Source organism: Poecilia reticulata, linkage group LG5 (assembly GCF_000633615.1).
Source record: "Poecilia reticulata strain Guanapo linkage group LG5, Guppy_female_1.0+MT, whole genome shotgun sequence".
NCBI lineage: Eukaryota > Metazoa > Chordata > Actinopteri > Cyprinodontiformes > Poeciliidae > Poecilia > Poecilia reticulata.
Window position 1 is genome coordinate 6,056,773 of NC_024335.1, and position 15,707 is coordinate 6,072,479.

At 39.9% G+C, this 15,707-nt stretch overlaps 1 protein-coding gene across 1 annotated transcript in view; it reads right to left on the reverse strand.

The window, feature by feature from the left end:
• Positions 1-15,707, reverse strand: part of foxj3 (forkhead box J3) — a 93,408-nt gene that overhangs the window by 26,333 nt on the left and 51,368 nt on the right. The window contains exons 2-4 of the mRNA XM_008408620.2: positions 7,701-7,775; positions 3,186-3,269; positions 561-662 (exon numbers count right to left, since the gene is read on the reverse strand). Coding sequence (XP_008406842.1) covers positions 561-662; positions 3,186-3,269; positions 7,701-7,775 — 261 coding nt within the window. The remainder of the gene's footprint in view (positions 1-560; positions 663-3,185; positions 3,270-7,700; positions 7,776-15,707) is intronic.

Below are 15,707 nucleotides of genomic sequence, written 5' to 3' on the forward strand. Positions count from 1 at the left end.
ACAATCAAGGAACCTCAAAAGACTGAAGGGACTAATTGATGTAATTTGGGAGTAAATGGATAAAAACTGCTTTGATTTGACTGACAACATCATATTTAAGAACAGAACTCTTATCCTGAAGCTTCTTGTCATGTGTCCCTCTATTTAGAGGGCCACACAAAAAAAACTTTGGCGGGCCAGATTTGGCCCCCGAGCCTCGAGTTTCACACATGACACAGAGCGTGAGAAGCGCTCAGTTTCAAGTGTATGAGAAGGTATAATGTCTCAGTATCAGTGTGAGCGTTGGATTTCTATGCAGAACATTACAGGAGTCTGGTTGTTGTGCAGGAAAGAAGTAGAACAGGGGCAGCTCGTTGTGTATTTTGGTGTGGGTTGCAGAGGAGAGAAGCTTTAGGCACATGAGCAGATGCTTGTGAGTGCCAGCATCTCCCCTCCACGAGAGTGTGCCTCTCTCTGTGGGGAATAGTGCTGTAGGTGGTTGGAGAAGTGGGCGGGGTCAGGGTGCAGCCGTGGAGCCAGGTGTGTGTTGGAGCTGGAGGCTGGATGGCTTGCTGTAGTACCTTGTTAGTCACAGTGTTGATTGCCAGCGTTGGAGAGGCACTTCCAGAGATCATACAGTCCATCCCCAAAGACTCTGAATCCAGGCTGTATGGTGTGGAAGCCTGTGGAGGTGGGGAGGAAAGAGGGGGGTGTAGAGGCAGAACAATAAAAWAAATAAATAAATAATCCAATTATTACAAACACTGGATCTCACCACAGAGGGCTGAATAGAGCGGCCTATATTAAAGGTATAAACACATAAACTAACACCAGATGCATCTGCAAGATACCAAATATAAAACCAAAATGGAGCAACACCTTTATTTAGGTCATCTTTGAACTGAGATTTTTTTTTTAAAAGATCCCCCCCTTCCTCCCCGACTCTCACTCCCAATCAGACATACAATGTTGCACATACATGCCCTCTTCTTGCCGTATATGCAGTGTTGTCAAAGATAACTCTGCTATGCCCGTCTCCCAAAACTGCTTACTGTAAGAGGATTGGCTGCCAACAATACCACTTTTTAAATTCATGATAAATATAAATGAGATTTCAAAAAAAGAGAAAAACTCAATTTCAATGTCTGTGACTCTTAATGGAAAGCCTTTTGGGCAGACGGTGCCTCGGTGGGGGAGGGGTTTAAACACAGAGCGTTTGTATTACAGAAAAACATTCTCTTCACTTTGTGCGCTCTTTTGTGTCGCACTCAAATGAGCAATACTGCATCAGGAGGGCTTTGCTGAAAACTGACGGTAAAGCTGCATTTTGCATCATGTCTATATGAACATATCAGACAAATGTGTGACTTATGCACACTAGTGTCCTTAATCAGCGTAATCAATTGCTTTAACACACCGTGTGTGTACAGCGATGCTCCAGAGTCAGGCTATTGCAAAGAGTGTATTTAATAGCCTGCAGATATATGTACAAGTAGAAAAAACTCATGMAATAGTTCTTGGTTTTACTGATGTATTTGAGCTGTGCCCTTTTCCAGAGCTGGATCATTCTAAACTAAACTGCAGTGGTTCTGATTAATTAAATCTGATTGCACAATACACCTAAAGACCCAGATGTGTACATACATCCTCACCAATATTTGGATAAAATGTCCAGAACTAGCTCAAGAAAAAAACAAGCACTTTTTGCAATCAACAAATTCTAACATATTTCTAGATAGTTATTTGACAACTGCTAAGCCTAATTAAAGCTGAGCTGAAGTCAGTTTTTTAAAAAAGGTTAAAAGATTATGAGCAACACACTTATAGTTGAATTGTTAATTATGGTATATTTAATGTATTTATCAGCTTTCTGTATAATCTGTAATAAATTTTTTAACACTAAATATGTTAAATCTGTCATCCGTCATATATTTCAATCAGTTTTTCTTGCATGTGGGTTTTAAAGATGAACCACAGAGAGAGTAGCTGTATGTAAAGTTCTAGAAAAGTGAAATTAGGATCCTCCCATAAAAAGGCATATAAATAAAATCTCACTTTTTTTTTCCATACCAGATTTTGATTTCAAATTTTCATTGATTTCTCTTATTTTTTGCTAAAAAAGAAATTACAAATGACAAATAATATTTTCAAAAAGTGTTTTTTTTTTTCCAATCATCCCTGTAATTTTTGTATAATCCTAAAAATATAGTAATAATATTAGCAGAATAAAGACACAATTTTACCAGAAGAACATCTTAAAATTTTGAGAAAAAAGTCATATTAATTGAAAAAAAAAATCATGGATAAATAATTTATGTTTCATGTTGGAGTTCTCATAAAATTACTTCTTCATTCTGATATTTCAACTTTATTCTGGTAATAAAGACTTTATTCTAGTATTATTTTATAATATGACCTTATTCTAATAAAAAAAATACAAAAAATAGCCGGCCCTTTTAAATTGTTGCAGAGTTGACCTGAGTTCAAAGTTCACATAAAAAGAAGCTCTAAAACAGCTCGTCAAACCAGATGGTGGGCCTTGGATATGCTGACATTATTCTAYAGAAGCACAAGGGGTGTATTGGTGATAAAGAAAACCCAGATTTTCAAAAAATTTACCAAAAATTTGATCAACTGACAAAATTGATTTTACCACTCAGTCCTGTTAAAACGGATAATAGCTGCCAAGTTTCAACAATCTGACCCAAACTGAAAATTATATAAAAAAATTTGGGAAACCAAAGTCTAGACTAAAAATAAGTCTAGACTTGTTTTTATTTTCAGGATACCAGAGTCCCTGATGCCCATCTCCAGCAGTTGTTGGGTTCATCCTGGACAGGTTGAACCCAACAACCTACCAGTCATGATTTTGGACGGAGCACCTGGAGAAAACCAGTCCATGGACAATCCATAAACCACCAAGTCTTTCATACACTGGAACTTCTTGGAAAACCAGTGCAAATGTCCCCGGTCAAGTGAGTTTAATTATTGAGTGGACACAGAAATAAGGCATTGATCGAAACCTAATCAATATGTAGAATTTTGACCTGGCTTGGATTCTGATGAAGAATGTTTGTGAACTTTTGACTGAAATTGTCAAATGTGGTGAGATGTACCCACCARTAAAAGCTGAACCAAGCTGATCTCAACACTTGAGTTAAGGATGGATGCAGAAAGAGTTTTCTTTTGGATTTGAAGCAACTCACCCGCTCTCCAGACCGTGGCCTCTTCTTTGGCCGAGTCGGCAAAGCGTCCTCCTTCGGGTTGGTGTCAATGGCCCAGTAGGAGCCCTGCAGACAAACAGCAKATCTGTGAACTGATACCAAGGATTGTTTTCATAACTTTATTACAGTGGAATATAAACAATTTGTGTACAGCCAGACAGKAAACCAAGAAAAGGAAAAAGGAAGTCAGGAAGTTTCCCCTCTGCCTTCACCGTCTGCCTTATCAGCCGAAATCTTTATTGGAGCTGATAGTCGAGTGGTTAAAGGTTGTGCTGAGTGTAGGAGGTCTTTGTTAGGAAGAAAGGCTGGGCTTTCTCTCCTCGCTGAGCAGCGGCGGTGGTAAAATGTTAAGCCTTTCCTGCAGCTGTGCTTCCTGGGCCTCGGGTACTGAACCCAGAGTGAGCGCTRCTGCCAAGGATGAAGAAAATAGGCTCAGCAATCAAGGTAGCGCTCGCATTTCCGTGCTGCTCCCTTCTAGGTCTGAGCAAGGCTAATGGAGAAGAGGGAACTCCACCACCAACCTGCATTATTTACCTTTCCATTTGGCCTCAATTAATTTATTTTTCAATAGCGTTMCACCTGGAAGGCAACAGGAATAACGCTCAACTTTATAAAGAGCAAGATTCTTACCCTAAGGCTGTATGGGTTGTGAATTTGTTTTCAATATTTTTCACAATTCCTGATAAGATCTCAACTGTCGAGAGGAAATAAGATCAGCGCCTTGGAAATCACTTCCTTAACTGAGAGAATAATTGATATTTCCATAGGAGATTCTCAGAACAACAGACCCCAGAACTGCAGCAAACACATCGCTTTGCTCTGTTACACCAGCCAGTGTGTTATTTTCACAGCTCTCACACACCAAGGCTGGATCTGGTGGGTTTAAATTCTAACTTTGAGAATGTGCGCAGCTTTGGGGTCAATTAACATTGTCCTCAGAGGATAAATAATTCACACCACAAATAAGCAAACACATGGATACTCCTATATAGATATGGGCCATGGCTGAATAAAGCACACACTCTGATGAAAGGTTCAACTAGAGACGAAAAAAAGTTTTGACAAAATCTCTACATTTGATCTTCTCTCAAACCGCAGTGGTTAAAAATYGGCAAAACGGACCGAACGCTTCCTAGTTTTTTGTCGCACAGACAAAGCTGGGCATGGTTGTTGTTTCTTTTAATTGAGAGAGCGAGAGGAATAAGTTAACCCTCATGGGATGAGAGTTTCTGCATTTCCCTCCACTCAACCCAAGAGAGTTTGCAGGAAAAAAAAGAATAATATATAAAGACTCATTAAATTATTCACAAATACAGCAGTATACTGTAGCAATGCCAAGTCAAGTGTGTCGAAGTCTGGGGCAAAAACAGAGCAAAGCCGCAGCGTTTTCTGTGGTCAGAAGACGAAGGAGGTAAAGTTTGTTTTGTTTGTTCAATGAAAACAGATCCCAACAGCAGATCTCCTCTTCCTCCAAATGACACAGCTCATTTTCATGCGTTAGCATAAATTACGTCACCTGCTTCCTCTTTTTAATGTAAATTTCGGAGCGACAAACAAACAAGAATGAAGCCGTAGCTCAATTAAAATGAGGATTGTTACAGGCAGACTTCACATTGCGTTTCTTACCTCTGCATGTGCACAATACTAACCGTCATCTCTTACACCATCTCACTGACAGGGAGCGACATGACTCTCCTATCTCGTGCAACCAGCAGTTCTCATATTCCTGCCACATTACAATATTGATGCAACATATCAAGACCGGCTAGCAGCTCTTTGAAGTTGTCTTCAGGGGGGGAAAGGCAGTGAGGAAAATTCCAAATTAAACATTAAGGATGCGAACATGTTGGCCATGCATTTGGAATGGGATCCATACTGCAATAGATTATTTTGTATTTAGTGGAGCAGCTCCCAGGAGTGTCAATATCAGAGGATTACAGCAAAACATGAAATTAGCATTCAGTCCCCATCCTCTACACAGCCTGGTGTAGCTCTTCACGCGCGTGTGTTGGTGTGTGCATATAATTATTTGTGTTGCTGCCTGAGCATATGTAGTGTGTGTTCTGGCAGGACATAGATGATATCTGGGTTTGGCTGCAGCTGGACCTATGCACACAGTCACCATACAGGTGAAGCTCAATAAATTAAATCATCATTTAATGGCTTATTTGAGTAATTTGGCAAAAAAAAAAAAATTGTATATAGGTTAATTACAAACAGCAATATATTTAGAGTTAATTAAAGTTGAAGATCATTATTTAAAGCTTTAAAAAAAATCATGCTGAAAGACTACAGCATATCAATAAAAAGATGAGTGGAAGGAGAAAGTGTCCAAAAGTAATTGAGATGTAATTGCAGCCTTAAGATTGTGAATCATAACCCATTCGAGAAGTAGGCATGTCTGCAGACAAAGTAGGCGTTTCTAAAGGGAAGCGTTTTTCATGAGCCACACCTGATTAGATTAAATTAATATCTGTAATTGGACTTTATTTTGAAGAAACATTGCTAGATTCCTTCTCTGGCAACAGACTTTTATTTAATTATCTAATTTCCCAAGCTGAACGTCATAACTATTAGAAGACTTATTAAGCACTTAGATATGATAATGGCAGGTCACGTTTAATCCTGCCCCTCTCAACAGAACATCCAGTCACATTTTAATATAAGAGCATCAACAAAATCACAGTGCTTTAATAACCAGTGGTCCGCAACCTACTGCATGTAAACAACCGTTCATTTGCTGTGACATGAGCTCAAAGTGCGACACTACAGCTGGCTTACTAAAGGATCGTGTTTGAAAATAATAATGGATAAGTGGCTTAAGACCGGGTCASTGAAAATAAAACCTGAAGAAACTGGTGGAAAGTTTCTCAGGGTGAGTTTCAGAGCTTATGTTTTTGAACATTATTATAAAATACAGCCCGCCACAGGCATCAAGATCTAGGTCTGCGCCCCACGCTGATTAACTGCATCTGAACACCTAAAGTAAAACTATTTACATTGCGCTATCTACTGGCTGAAAGAAAGTGTTTATTTTTGCCAAAGCAACTCGCTTCTAATTACAAACAGCCTTAAAATGGTATTAGTGCACACAACTCTTGTAGTAAAGAACTTTTTTGTTTTCCATGTGTTTTCCATCATTGGAAAGCTTAGAATCCACAATTTCATAATGTGTAAATAACTCAAAACACTCCAAGTTGTTCATGGTTTTATCCAAAGCAGAGCCACCCTTCACATTAGGATGAACAAAGACTGAGTTAAGAGACTAATATTTTCATTTCAGGTTCTATATATTAAGATTATGTGTTATTGTGGGGGCAATTTCAAATTAGGTGGTTTGTGAATGTTTGCCAAGTGGTCCAGAGCCTGAAAACGTTTGAGAAACACTGCTTCTTAGTGATCCTGATTTCATCTTCCAGCAGGATTTGGTACCTGCCCACATTGCCAGAAGCACCAAACCCATCTTGACCATTAGTGACCATGGTATCACTGTGCAGCATTGACCAAACGCTGGTCTGACTTAAACTCCATAGAGAAACTATGGAGTAAACGTGAGATAACAGAGTCAACAATGCTAACAAGATGAAGATCAGTGTTAAAGCAACCTTGGCTTTTTTAGCACCTCAGCAGCCATGCCTCGCTGCACTGATGCAATAATTCATGCGAAAGGAGTCACAAACATAATGCAGAGCCACTTTTCAGTCAGTTCGTATTTTTATATAAAAAGAATCCTTTTTTGATTAGTCTGATGTAAAATAATATCACCAAAATAAACAAAAATAAACGCTTGAAATATTCATATTCCTCTGTGTATGTAATGAATTTATCACATATCTGAGTTTATCCTAAAGACGTTCTAGGTTACTGAGCTGCCCCTCTGAGTGGGGGTCTTTAAACCCCCTCGCAGTCCATCAGGGGATCTTTCTCATCAGGCTGATGTCGCTTGAGATTGGGAAGTAGATCGAGCTAAAATAGCAACAGTAGGTGGTCCTACTGAGATTTAAATGTCAAATTAACATGGACTATATATTCTTATAGAGAGGAGGAAAACAGGAGGAGAGCTGAGCTGGAAACAAATGAGAGCAGATTTATTTATTTTTTTTAATACTTCAGGGACAATTGTTTCTGGAATCGTTCTGCCCTTCTACATTTTTCTGTCCAAAACTTTTACTTCATATATCTACGTCTACTGCCTGTGTTGGTTCAAAGATAATAATAAAATAAACATCCATTTCATTTCACATTTAAAACGCATGTGTGTGACGTTCGTAAGAAAATGAGCATTCCTTCCGTTTTCAGTCTGTCAGAGTCCTGGCAGTCATTCAAAGGTAACATTTTTCTACCAGGGAGAGCATAACACACAGACCCCAAAAATGTTTCAGCTGTGTGTTCAGCCAACAGAGTCTGCTTAGTTGAAATTTAACACATTTTCTCCCCCCCCCTTCACTTTCATGCAGTCTTTAACTGACCGTGATTAAAATAATGTATCAGTCTTACCTTTCCAGGGTCATCTTTGGAGCGAGGCACTTTGAGAAAACATTTGTTTAGCGACAGATTGTGCCGTATTGAGTTCTGTGGGGGAAAACAAAGAGAGAGAAAGGTGGCGAGGTAAGTAAACCTATCAAAAATGCTGATTGTACAAAGTATTTCGTAACAAAGCAAAAACACGGGTGCCCATAGCAACGAGTTCACACACTTTTACATCTTCTTTCCCCCATTGATTTACAGTCAAACAAGGGCTTAAAGGCTGTGAAACATAGATTTCATCTCATCGAAAGAACTCCATTTRGGCTGCACATCATATCAAATTCCACGGGTGCCAGAAATAGGAGCAAGAAGGAATCCCACACTGGGATGGCTGCTGATAGCAAGGCCTGATATTAATTAATGCTCTAGCAGCCTCCTGTGGGGGCTGGAAATAAATTATGTAGATCATTCTGAAAGTTAACTCATTACTGTGTTACGAGCTGGTCCACACTGGTGGATTGGGAGATGCATCCAGCTGCCTGATATGAAAGGAGGGATGGGTTTAAGAAACTATGCAGGTGAGATTGCAGAYTCTAGGTCCYCCAGCAACAGCAARACCCCCCCAGGCCGCCACCCCATGAACCAGCTGCAGCCAGACCACCGGAGGGCTCGACATCGCCAGTGGATCTGCATCCACTCCACTTTATGGGCCGGCATTGACTGATGGTCACAATGAAATGCAAAGGATAAGCCGAGAGAGGCGCTCTGTGAGAGACAGACGAGAGACACCACATTTTTCATGTTAGCATTTCAGACCTTTACAGACTTGAATCAGTTAGGTTCTCAGTGCCAGGAAGGAATACAAATAAGAGTTTACTGCTGGTATTTAGGTCAGKCTTTAACTATAGAACCTGWAAGGATGAATGATTTATGGAAAYATAGATGGAAAGATGAGCGAAAGGAACAAACACAATAACGTATGGCTGGATGGACGTCGAAATGAACCAATGACCAGCAGAATGGATCAATTCATGAACTGATGGAGTCAGACATTGGGACAGGAAATTAAGTGTTTACGATTTCCCATATTTAACACTTATCCAGACATGAAAAGTAATAAAATTTTATGCTTTTCTAGAATGTGAAAGAACCCTGGGTAGAGAGATAACTTCCCACTGATTCATCATAAAAGTTAACCACATCATCGGAGAGAGAAATGTTGTCAATCCCACTGACTAAACCTCTGAATGACCACAATTCAGCCAACATGGCTCTTTAATACATAATTATGGCTTGGTGAAATATTCAAGGATGGGTATTATGTATTTTCCACATAATGCCATTTTGTAGCACAACCAAGTAACTATGTTACCCTCAGCTGTTATGAAAATGATGTACATGTCAAATTTGACTTCACATCATAGCCATATCTGACACCTTGAAATTGGGGCTCCGTCTCTTTAAGAACTTTCTACCTTTTCTAACACTTCCACTTCAGTAAGTCAACACAAAAACCAGGCCATCCATAAATACAGTTTACAACCATTCTTAGGAGTGTTGTAGTTCCTATGATAAGCTCAGCAGACATATGGTTCCACCAGGTGCTGCTGCCGCTAGTCTGCAGAAGCCGARTGCTCTGTGAGTTGGCAGCTCGGTTGGAGTCTGCAGCTGAGAGGAGGAGCTTTGTGGAAATAGGCGAAATARACACCTCCAAATGGTTGCCAGAGGAGATTCAAGAATTTCTGAAACATTCAAGAAAGAATCAAAGCAACACTCCAGGTATGTTTTTGATGAGGGATTAACATTAAAGCATGATGAAAATCCCCAAAAAGTTCACTTTTCATAATACCACCCTCTTAAACAATTCTGAGGATCAAAACGGATATAAATCACCTTTAGTATGAGGCAGACTTTACAGCATGAAAGGGCAACCCTCCTCACCTCCAAGCTACAGTCATCCTCCACTGTGTAGGATTCAGTGATCATTATTCCTTTAGTAAATCAGCTCATTCAAGGCTCTGACTTTTGTGACTGAAATATTGAATTTCTCCCAACCAGAGAAAGGCCTTTATGAACACATGGGCTAAAACTGAGATTTCAGATTGCATATTGACACTTACATTTTAGTATTCACTAAAAGATCATTTCACTTAAAGAAAAAGCTAACTACTCTCTTGTACAGAAACAGAGTAAACAGTTCAAGGCGATAACTGTGCTGTTGCTTTCATTTGATTTCATTTTGGACATCAGAGCTACTAAAGTAAAAAGAAATATATCTGGAGTGGTTTGTTACATTGTATGCTGTAAAATTCACAACYAGTGATGTTCCAGCCCTGACAATAAATTGGGTTTTCAATATTACAAAGATTTCATTTAAGCAACAAGCCCCATCATCCATTAAGTCCACATTGAGCACCAGATTTAAGTGAGTTTGAACATGGCTTGGTTGATTGTGTTCAGAGCCTTTCAATCTACTGTGATTTTCATACATGACCATCTCTTGGTGGTCCAACACAAACTAAATATCCAGGGAGCAGAAGTTGTATRAAAGTGTCTTGTTGATGCAGACTGGTTTGAAATGACAGAGGCAACTGCAGCGCCATCAGGCAGATGGGATACAGCTGAAGGACCAAAACAAAAGCCCCGGCTGTTAGCTGTAACTGTAGAGTCCAATCCAAACAGGCTGATCAAAAATGGACAACAAGAGATTGCCTGGTTCGAAGACTGTTCATCTCAGCTGCAACACTGAGATGGTAGGGTCAGAATTTGGTTCTGGTATCGGGGATGTATTGGTTTGGTAGATATTTCTGATTAGCACACTTTGGGACCATTAGTTTATGTTAGGGGTGCAGTTTTCTGGTTGATTGTCAATTATCAATCTATCTGCCAATGCCGATTTTCCCTGATACCTTTTTTTTTTTTTTGTCTGAAATGTTGCTAAATGTAGCAAGAAAGTTGTTGAGTTGGCAACAAGAAGGGTGACTATTGTCATCTGCAAACGTGCAGACACGACTTGGTGGGCCGGTCTATCAGTAAAACCTCTCTAAAGGCAGAGCAGAAGAGGACAATGGTTGATATTTAGACCATTTCTGAGGTAGATAAGATTATTGGMMAAGGTTGGCTTCACATGGAAGTATCGGCCGATCAMCAATCTCCCAAATTTAAGAAAACCAGCGTTGATAAATCGGTGCACTCCTAGTTCCTGTTGAACATCAATAAACCCTCACAACCTACCTGTGAATCGTTACTGACTATTTACATCCCTTTCATGACAGGTGTTCCCCACCCTTYAGGGGATAATGTCACAAAGTTCAAACAGTTTGACAATGAGTTCACTGTCCTCCAATATCCTCCACGGTCAGCAGWTCTCAGGTCCATATAGCACCTTTGTAATGTGGTGGAACGGGAGATTTGCATCGTGGATGTGCARCAGACAAACCTGCAGCAAATGCATGATGCTACCGTGTCAATATGGATCAAAATCTGAGCAATGTTTCTTACAGCTTGCTGAATTCATACAATGAAGAATCAGGGAGTTCTGAGCACAAAAGAAGGACCAACCCCACTTCTGGTAAGGTGTACCAGCGGCAGAGGGTAAATGTTTATAATAAAACGTTACATTTCAGAATGCTTTTGTTGAAGCACAACAAAATTAAGTTCAGCTCTGCCCATCCAAAGAAGACAAGAAACAGACAGAACAAGGAAGTTCTAGTTATTTTGGCATATTTTTAAAACCRAAAGTTGTACACTTTTCCAGCCTCAAATTAAACAACTTTTTGGCCATTTTACATTTCCATCTGAGTGAATGGCTGGACAGGTGGACAAACATTGAGAGATGGCTGACATTATAATCTATACAAGTTAAACAAGGAACAGAAAAATGTAAAAGKCACACGATTTACAACAACTAATTTAAACCATCATGTTGACAATTGGACAGTTAAGTTTATTTTACATAATTTTTTWAATAAAAMATTAGTRAAATGATGTAGTAAAATTAAAGACATGAAAAATCCTTTCCTCTCACCATGATAATGTTATGGACACCTCATAGCATTATTATTTTGGCCACAATGCTCTCTGAGCTTCACATCGAGATAAGGAAGTGCTCAGACTTGCACTGTGATCAGAACTCTGTGGTCTGAACGTAATTAAGCCACGGGCGCCTCACTTTTCCTACCAAGTGAGATTGTGCACAGTTGTGAAGCAGAAAAAAAAAATCCAAGCTTGCAGAATCAGATCTAAAATGTCATGCAGACTTGACAAATAGATCCACTGAGACCCCAGTAACCTGAAGACTCCAGGGCAGCCGAGGTAAACRGTTAACCTTATTGTTGTGTGTTTGCTGATGCAGGCCGCTTGAACCAACTCTGGCATCTCCGCAAAATACAGCATGAAGATAAATGTTTTGTTCTTCTGGTTGCATTTCCTCCCCTACTCCAWCAATAGTAAAGCCTCAGCTTGGATGAACACAGCAAAGTGCCTCATCATGCATAGTGGAGAGTGACAAACAGATAAGACATTCTTTGCTTGGTCAGCCAATGCTACTTGGAATCCCTGAAATGTGTGAAACCAGAGAGGATCTGATGGGACGGTTTCTAAAACAAGCTTTACGGTTCCACAGAACCACAAGTACTCCACAGACATTTTCCTCCACAGTCTGCATCTAAAAATGGGGGCCACCTAATGCCACGCAGATGGGAGGTGAAGAGAGGTGGCTCGTTCCATTAAGGAACGTCTGTTTGTTCTAAATCATTGATACAGTCAAGCGGGAGTGGCTTGGTGCAGAAGTTTATTTTTTAATGAAMCATACTTTCCTGCTCCACTATGCTCCTGCTGGGCCATAAGAGATGAAAAACTAAGGATATAGAAAGCAGGTCTGTGCAAAGTACAAAGTTCTTATGCAACTTTCATTTTAAAAAAATCCYGCAGCAAACTATTGCCCTAAAACCTCCAGAGTTCCAGGTCTTTATTTTAAAACCTGCTGAAAAAATGTCACTATGAAACTACAGCAGATCTTCCTATAGTATGCAGGATTTAAATATGTAGCATGTTTAAATGGAAGAGCAAAGATGACGATAGAGAAGAAGGCTAAAGAAAACTAAAAATCTTCCTCTATACCCRCAGAAAGAGAGAAAAAACAGATTGGAAAGCCGTCTAAAAATAGATATAAGGAAAGAAAGACAGAAGATCTGAGTAAGCTCCTCACAATAAGCAATTAGTCAATTGGGCGAGTTTGTTTACACAGACATCATAATCGATTTTTTTTTTATTGTTTTGGTTGGGATGTTTTATTTTAGATGTTCCAGTTCCAGTGTGAAGTGGTTTCACAAAACTAAAGTTCATCAGTGATTGAGAGGGCAAACGTGCATTTTTATGCCATTGTTAACACATGACTTGAAAATGGTCTCAAAATAACAATGTTATTGTTTATGGCAATAATTACTGGGGCAATTTATCATTCAGTAAAATTTGTTATTGTGACAGACCTAGATAGGATACAATCAATGGAGGAAAGCAGGACAAGCATGATGGACAAAGGGACATGAGCCAAGAAACAAAAAGAAGGAAGGAACATTGAGACAATGGGAATAAAGTCTTGAAATTCACTTTTTTTAGACACCGTTCCCCCCATACATATCCAGACCTGAAAGATGCTGCAATCACATTCCAGACTTGTGTAGGAACCCCGTAGACAGCAGGTTATCAGCAGATATGAAGCAGGTATGYAGATCTACGGCAGAGGGAAATTAAGTAGGAGGAAGAGGTCAGAAGGTGTTAGCAGACGTACACAGAGTGAGAGAGACAGAGCTCTCTGCAGGGGGTCTCGCCCAAGTGCAGCCTAGCATCTTACCTGCAACCCCCACAGAGTTCTCTACATCCAACCTCAGAGTGAGCCTTTGAGTGTGTGAGTGTGTGTATGTGGGATACCTCCTACACACCTTGMAAGCCGCGTGCGCACACAGGAACGTGTCTCCGAACAAATGCCGGTGATTTAACTCACCAGGACAGTAGTGGAGGCGTAGGCAGCTCCGCCCTCACAGCCAGCACCACCCCCCCCTCTTCCCGCTGAGAAGCGCCGCAGCTCAGCAGAAGGGCCGCCAGGGAAAAAGTAGGTCAGGCTGACCTCTGAGCTCGGCGTGTCAAACGTTCAGAGTGAAGCTGAAGGGACAGGCCGTGTCAGAGCCCTGCTCCTCACAGCTGGGGAGGAAGAGGCACCCCGCGCACCCGGCCAGGAACCCAAGGGAGAGAACTCAGCAGACTGCTTATACAGACGAGCGTATACACAAATATACCAGCCATGACGTATAGGCGACGAAGACCAGCAACTGAGGGAGAGGAAGGCCTCGCAGACTGGGCCGATGTGAATAAATCAATGCCACTCTATGTTTGAGCTCTTGCCAGCTTCCCACCATCTATTTGTAACTTCATGCCTCCGGACAGAGCGTAAAGAAGAGAAGGCTTTATTCAATCAACGCTCGGTTATTCAGTTAGAAGTCGGAAATTTAACTGTCAGTCTGTAAATGCAAGATTACCCGAGGCAGTTCCGAGGCCATGCAAGAGTTTGAGATGATAAAAGTTCAAAAARACCTCAAATGACGATGTCAGAGAACATAAGGGCAAATTATTTTACTTTATTGCCAGAAAATCTAAAAATATAGAAATTATGGAACATAAATCAAAACAAGCACTTTTATCGCTTTTAGTTTTTAACAACTCTTCTGACACAAAAAGGCCTTTGAGTTTCGCTCTCTTAACTGAATTATGCATGCATGTTACGGATGATGAAGCGCGTGCAACAATTGTTTGGATTCAGGCGTTTAGCCCTTTTTGGGTTACGGTTCCCACTAAATACTTTTTGTATTAACTAGCACCGTGTGCTGTGCAGAAGTGTTTTACCCATGTGTTCTTTGTCGCTCTGATATCTCAGTTCTGTTTTTTTATCGCTTTCTGCAGGTGTAGACCAGACTTCTAGTTTTCGTGTATTATCTTTATCCGTATTTGTCATTTCTGCTGTTTCCCAATAACATTTTGCCCCGCCTCTCTTCCTTTCTTTTGCCTCTCTGYGTCCAGTGTATTTAAAATAACCTACAACACTATAAGAAAAGAAGTCTTGAAAAACCTTCAAGAGGTCTTACAACTGTGGATATAAAAGTGCATACCAGTACAATCAGAAAGATGCCAGGTGAGTTTAACTTCCATAGAGGGTCGTGTGGAGGAAAGAAACCTTTGCTTTGCAGAAAAAACATGAAATTTGACAGAACATGGAGAAAGACCAGAACTTCTGAAATCGTGTTCTTTGGACAGATAAGTCTATATATTTGAAATAAACCAAATACTTAATTCCAGGAAAAGGCCCTCATACCAACTGGAAAGTATCGAGCTGGAACCATATCAGAGGTGCATAAGCAGAAAGCGAAAAAAAAAAAAACAAAAAAACAAAAAACTAAAGCTTGAACCCTGTGGTATGATAACAACTTAAGACACACCCATAAAAACACTCAGGACTGGCTGAGTGTTAAGTGATAGTCCAAATCTTGATGTTATTGRTATGATGAAGGGTGAAACAGGTTGCACATGCGAGAAACTGCTTAAATATCTCACAACTGAAAGTGAGAAGTGGGCAAAACTTTTATAAGACCGTCAGAGACTGGCAGAAGGCTACAAGAAGCATCTCACTAAAACTCATTATTATAGATGGTCGCATTAGCTTTTAGAGCACAGGGTGTCCTAGGTTTTTACAAAGTAAAAATTGATGTTTAATCCATTTGATGAGGTTGCTTAAGGGTTATAAAATGTTTCTAATTATAAAAGAAACATTTCTTTTATAGAAATGTTTCTTTTATAAGCCTCATGTTTGAGGCTCATGTTTTTGCCTCAAACATGAGGCAAAAATAAAGAAAAAATAYGCAGAACTGAATTAAAATTTTGGAAATATAGTCAAAAGTGTATAAACTAATGTACATCATTAGGTTGCCACTGAAATAAAATAAAATTTTGAATCATTAAAAAACAAATCCTTTCATCAATAAAGGC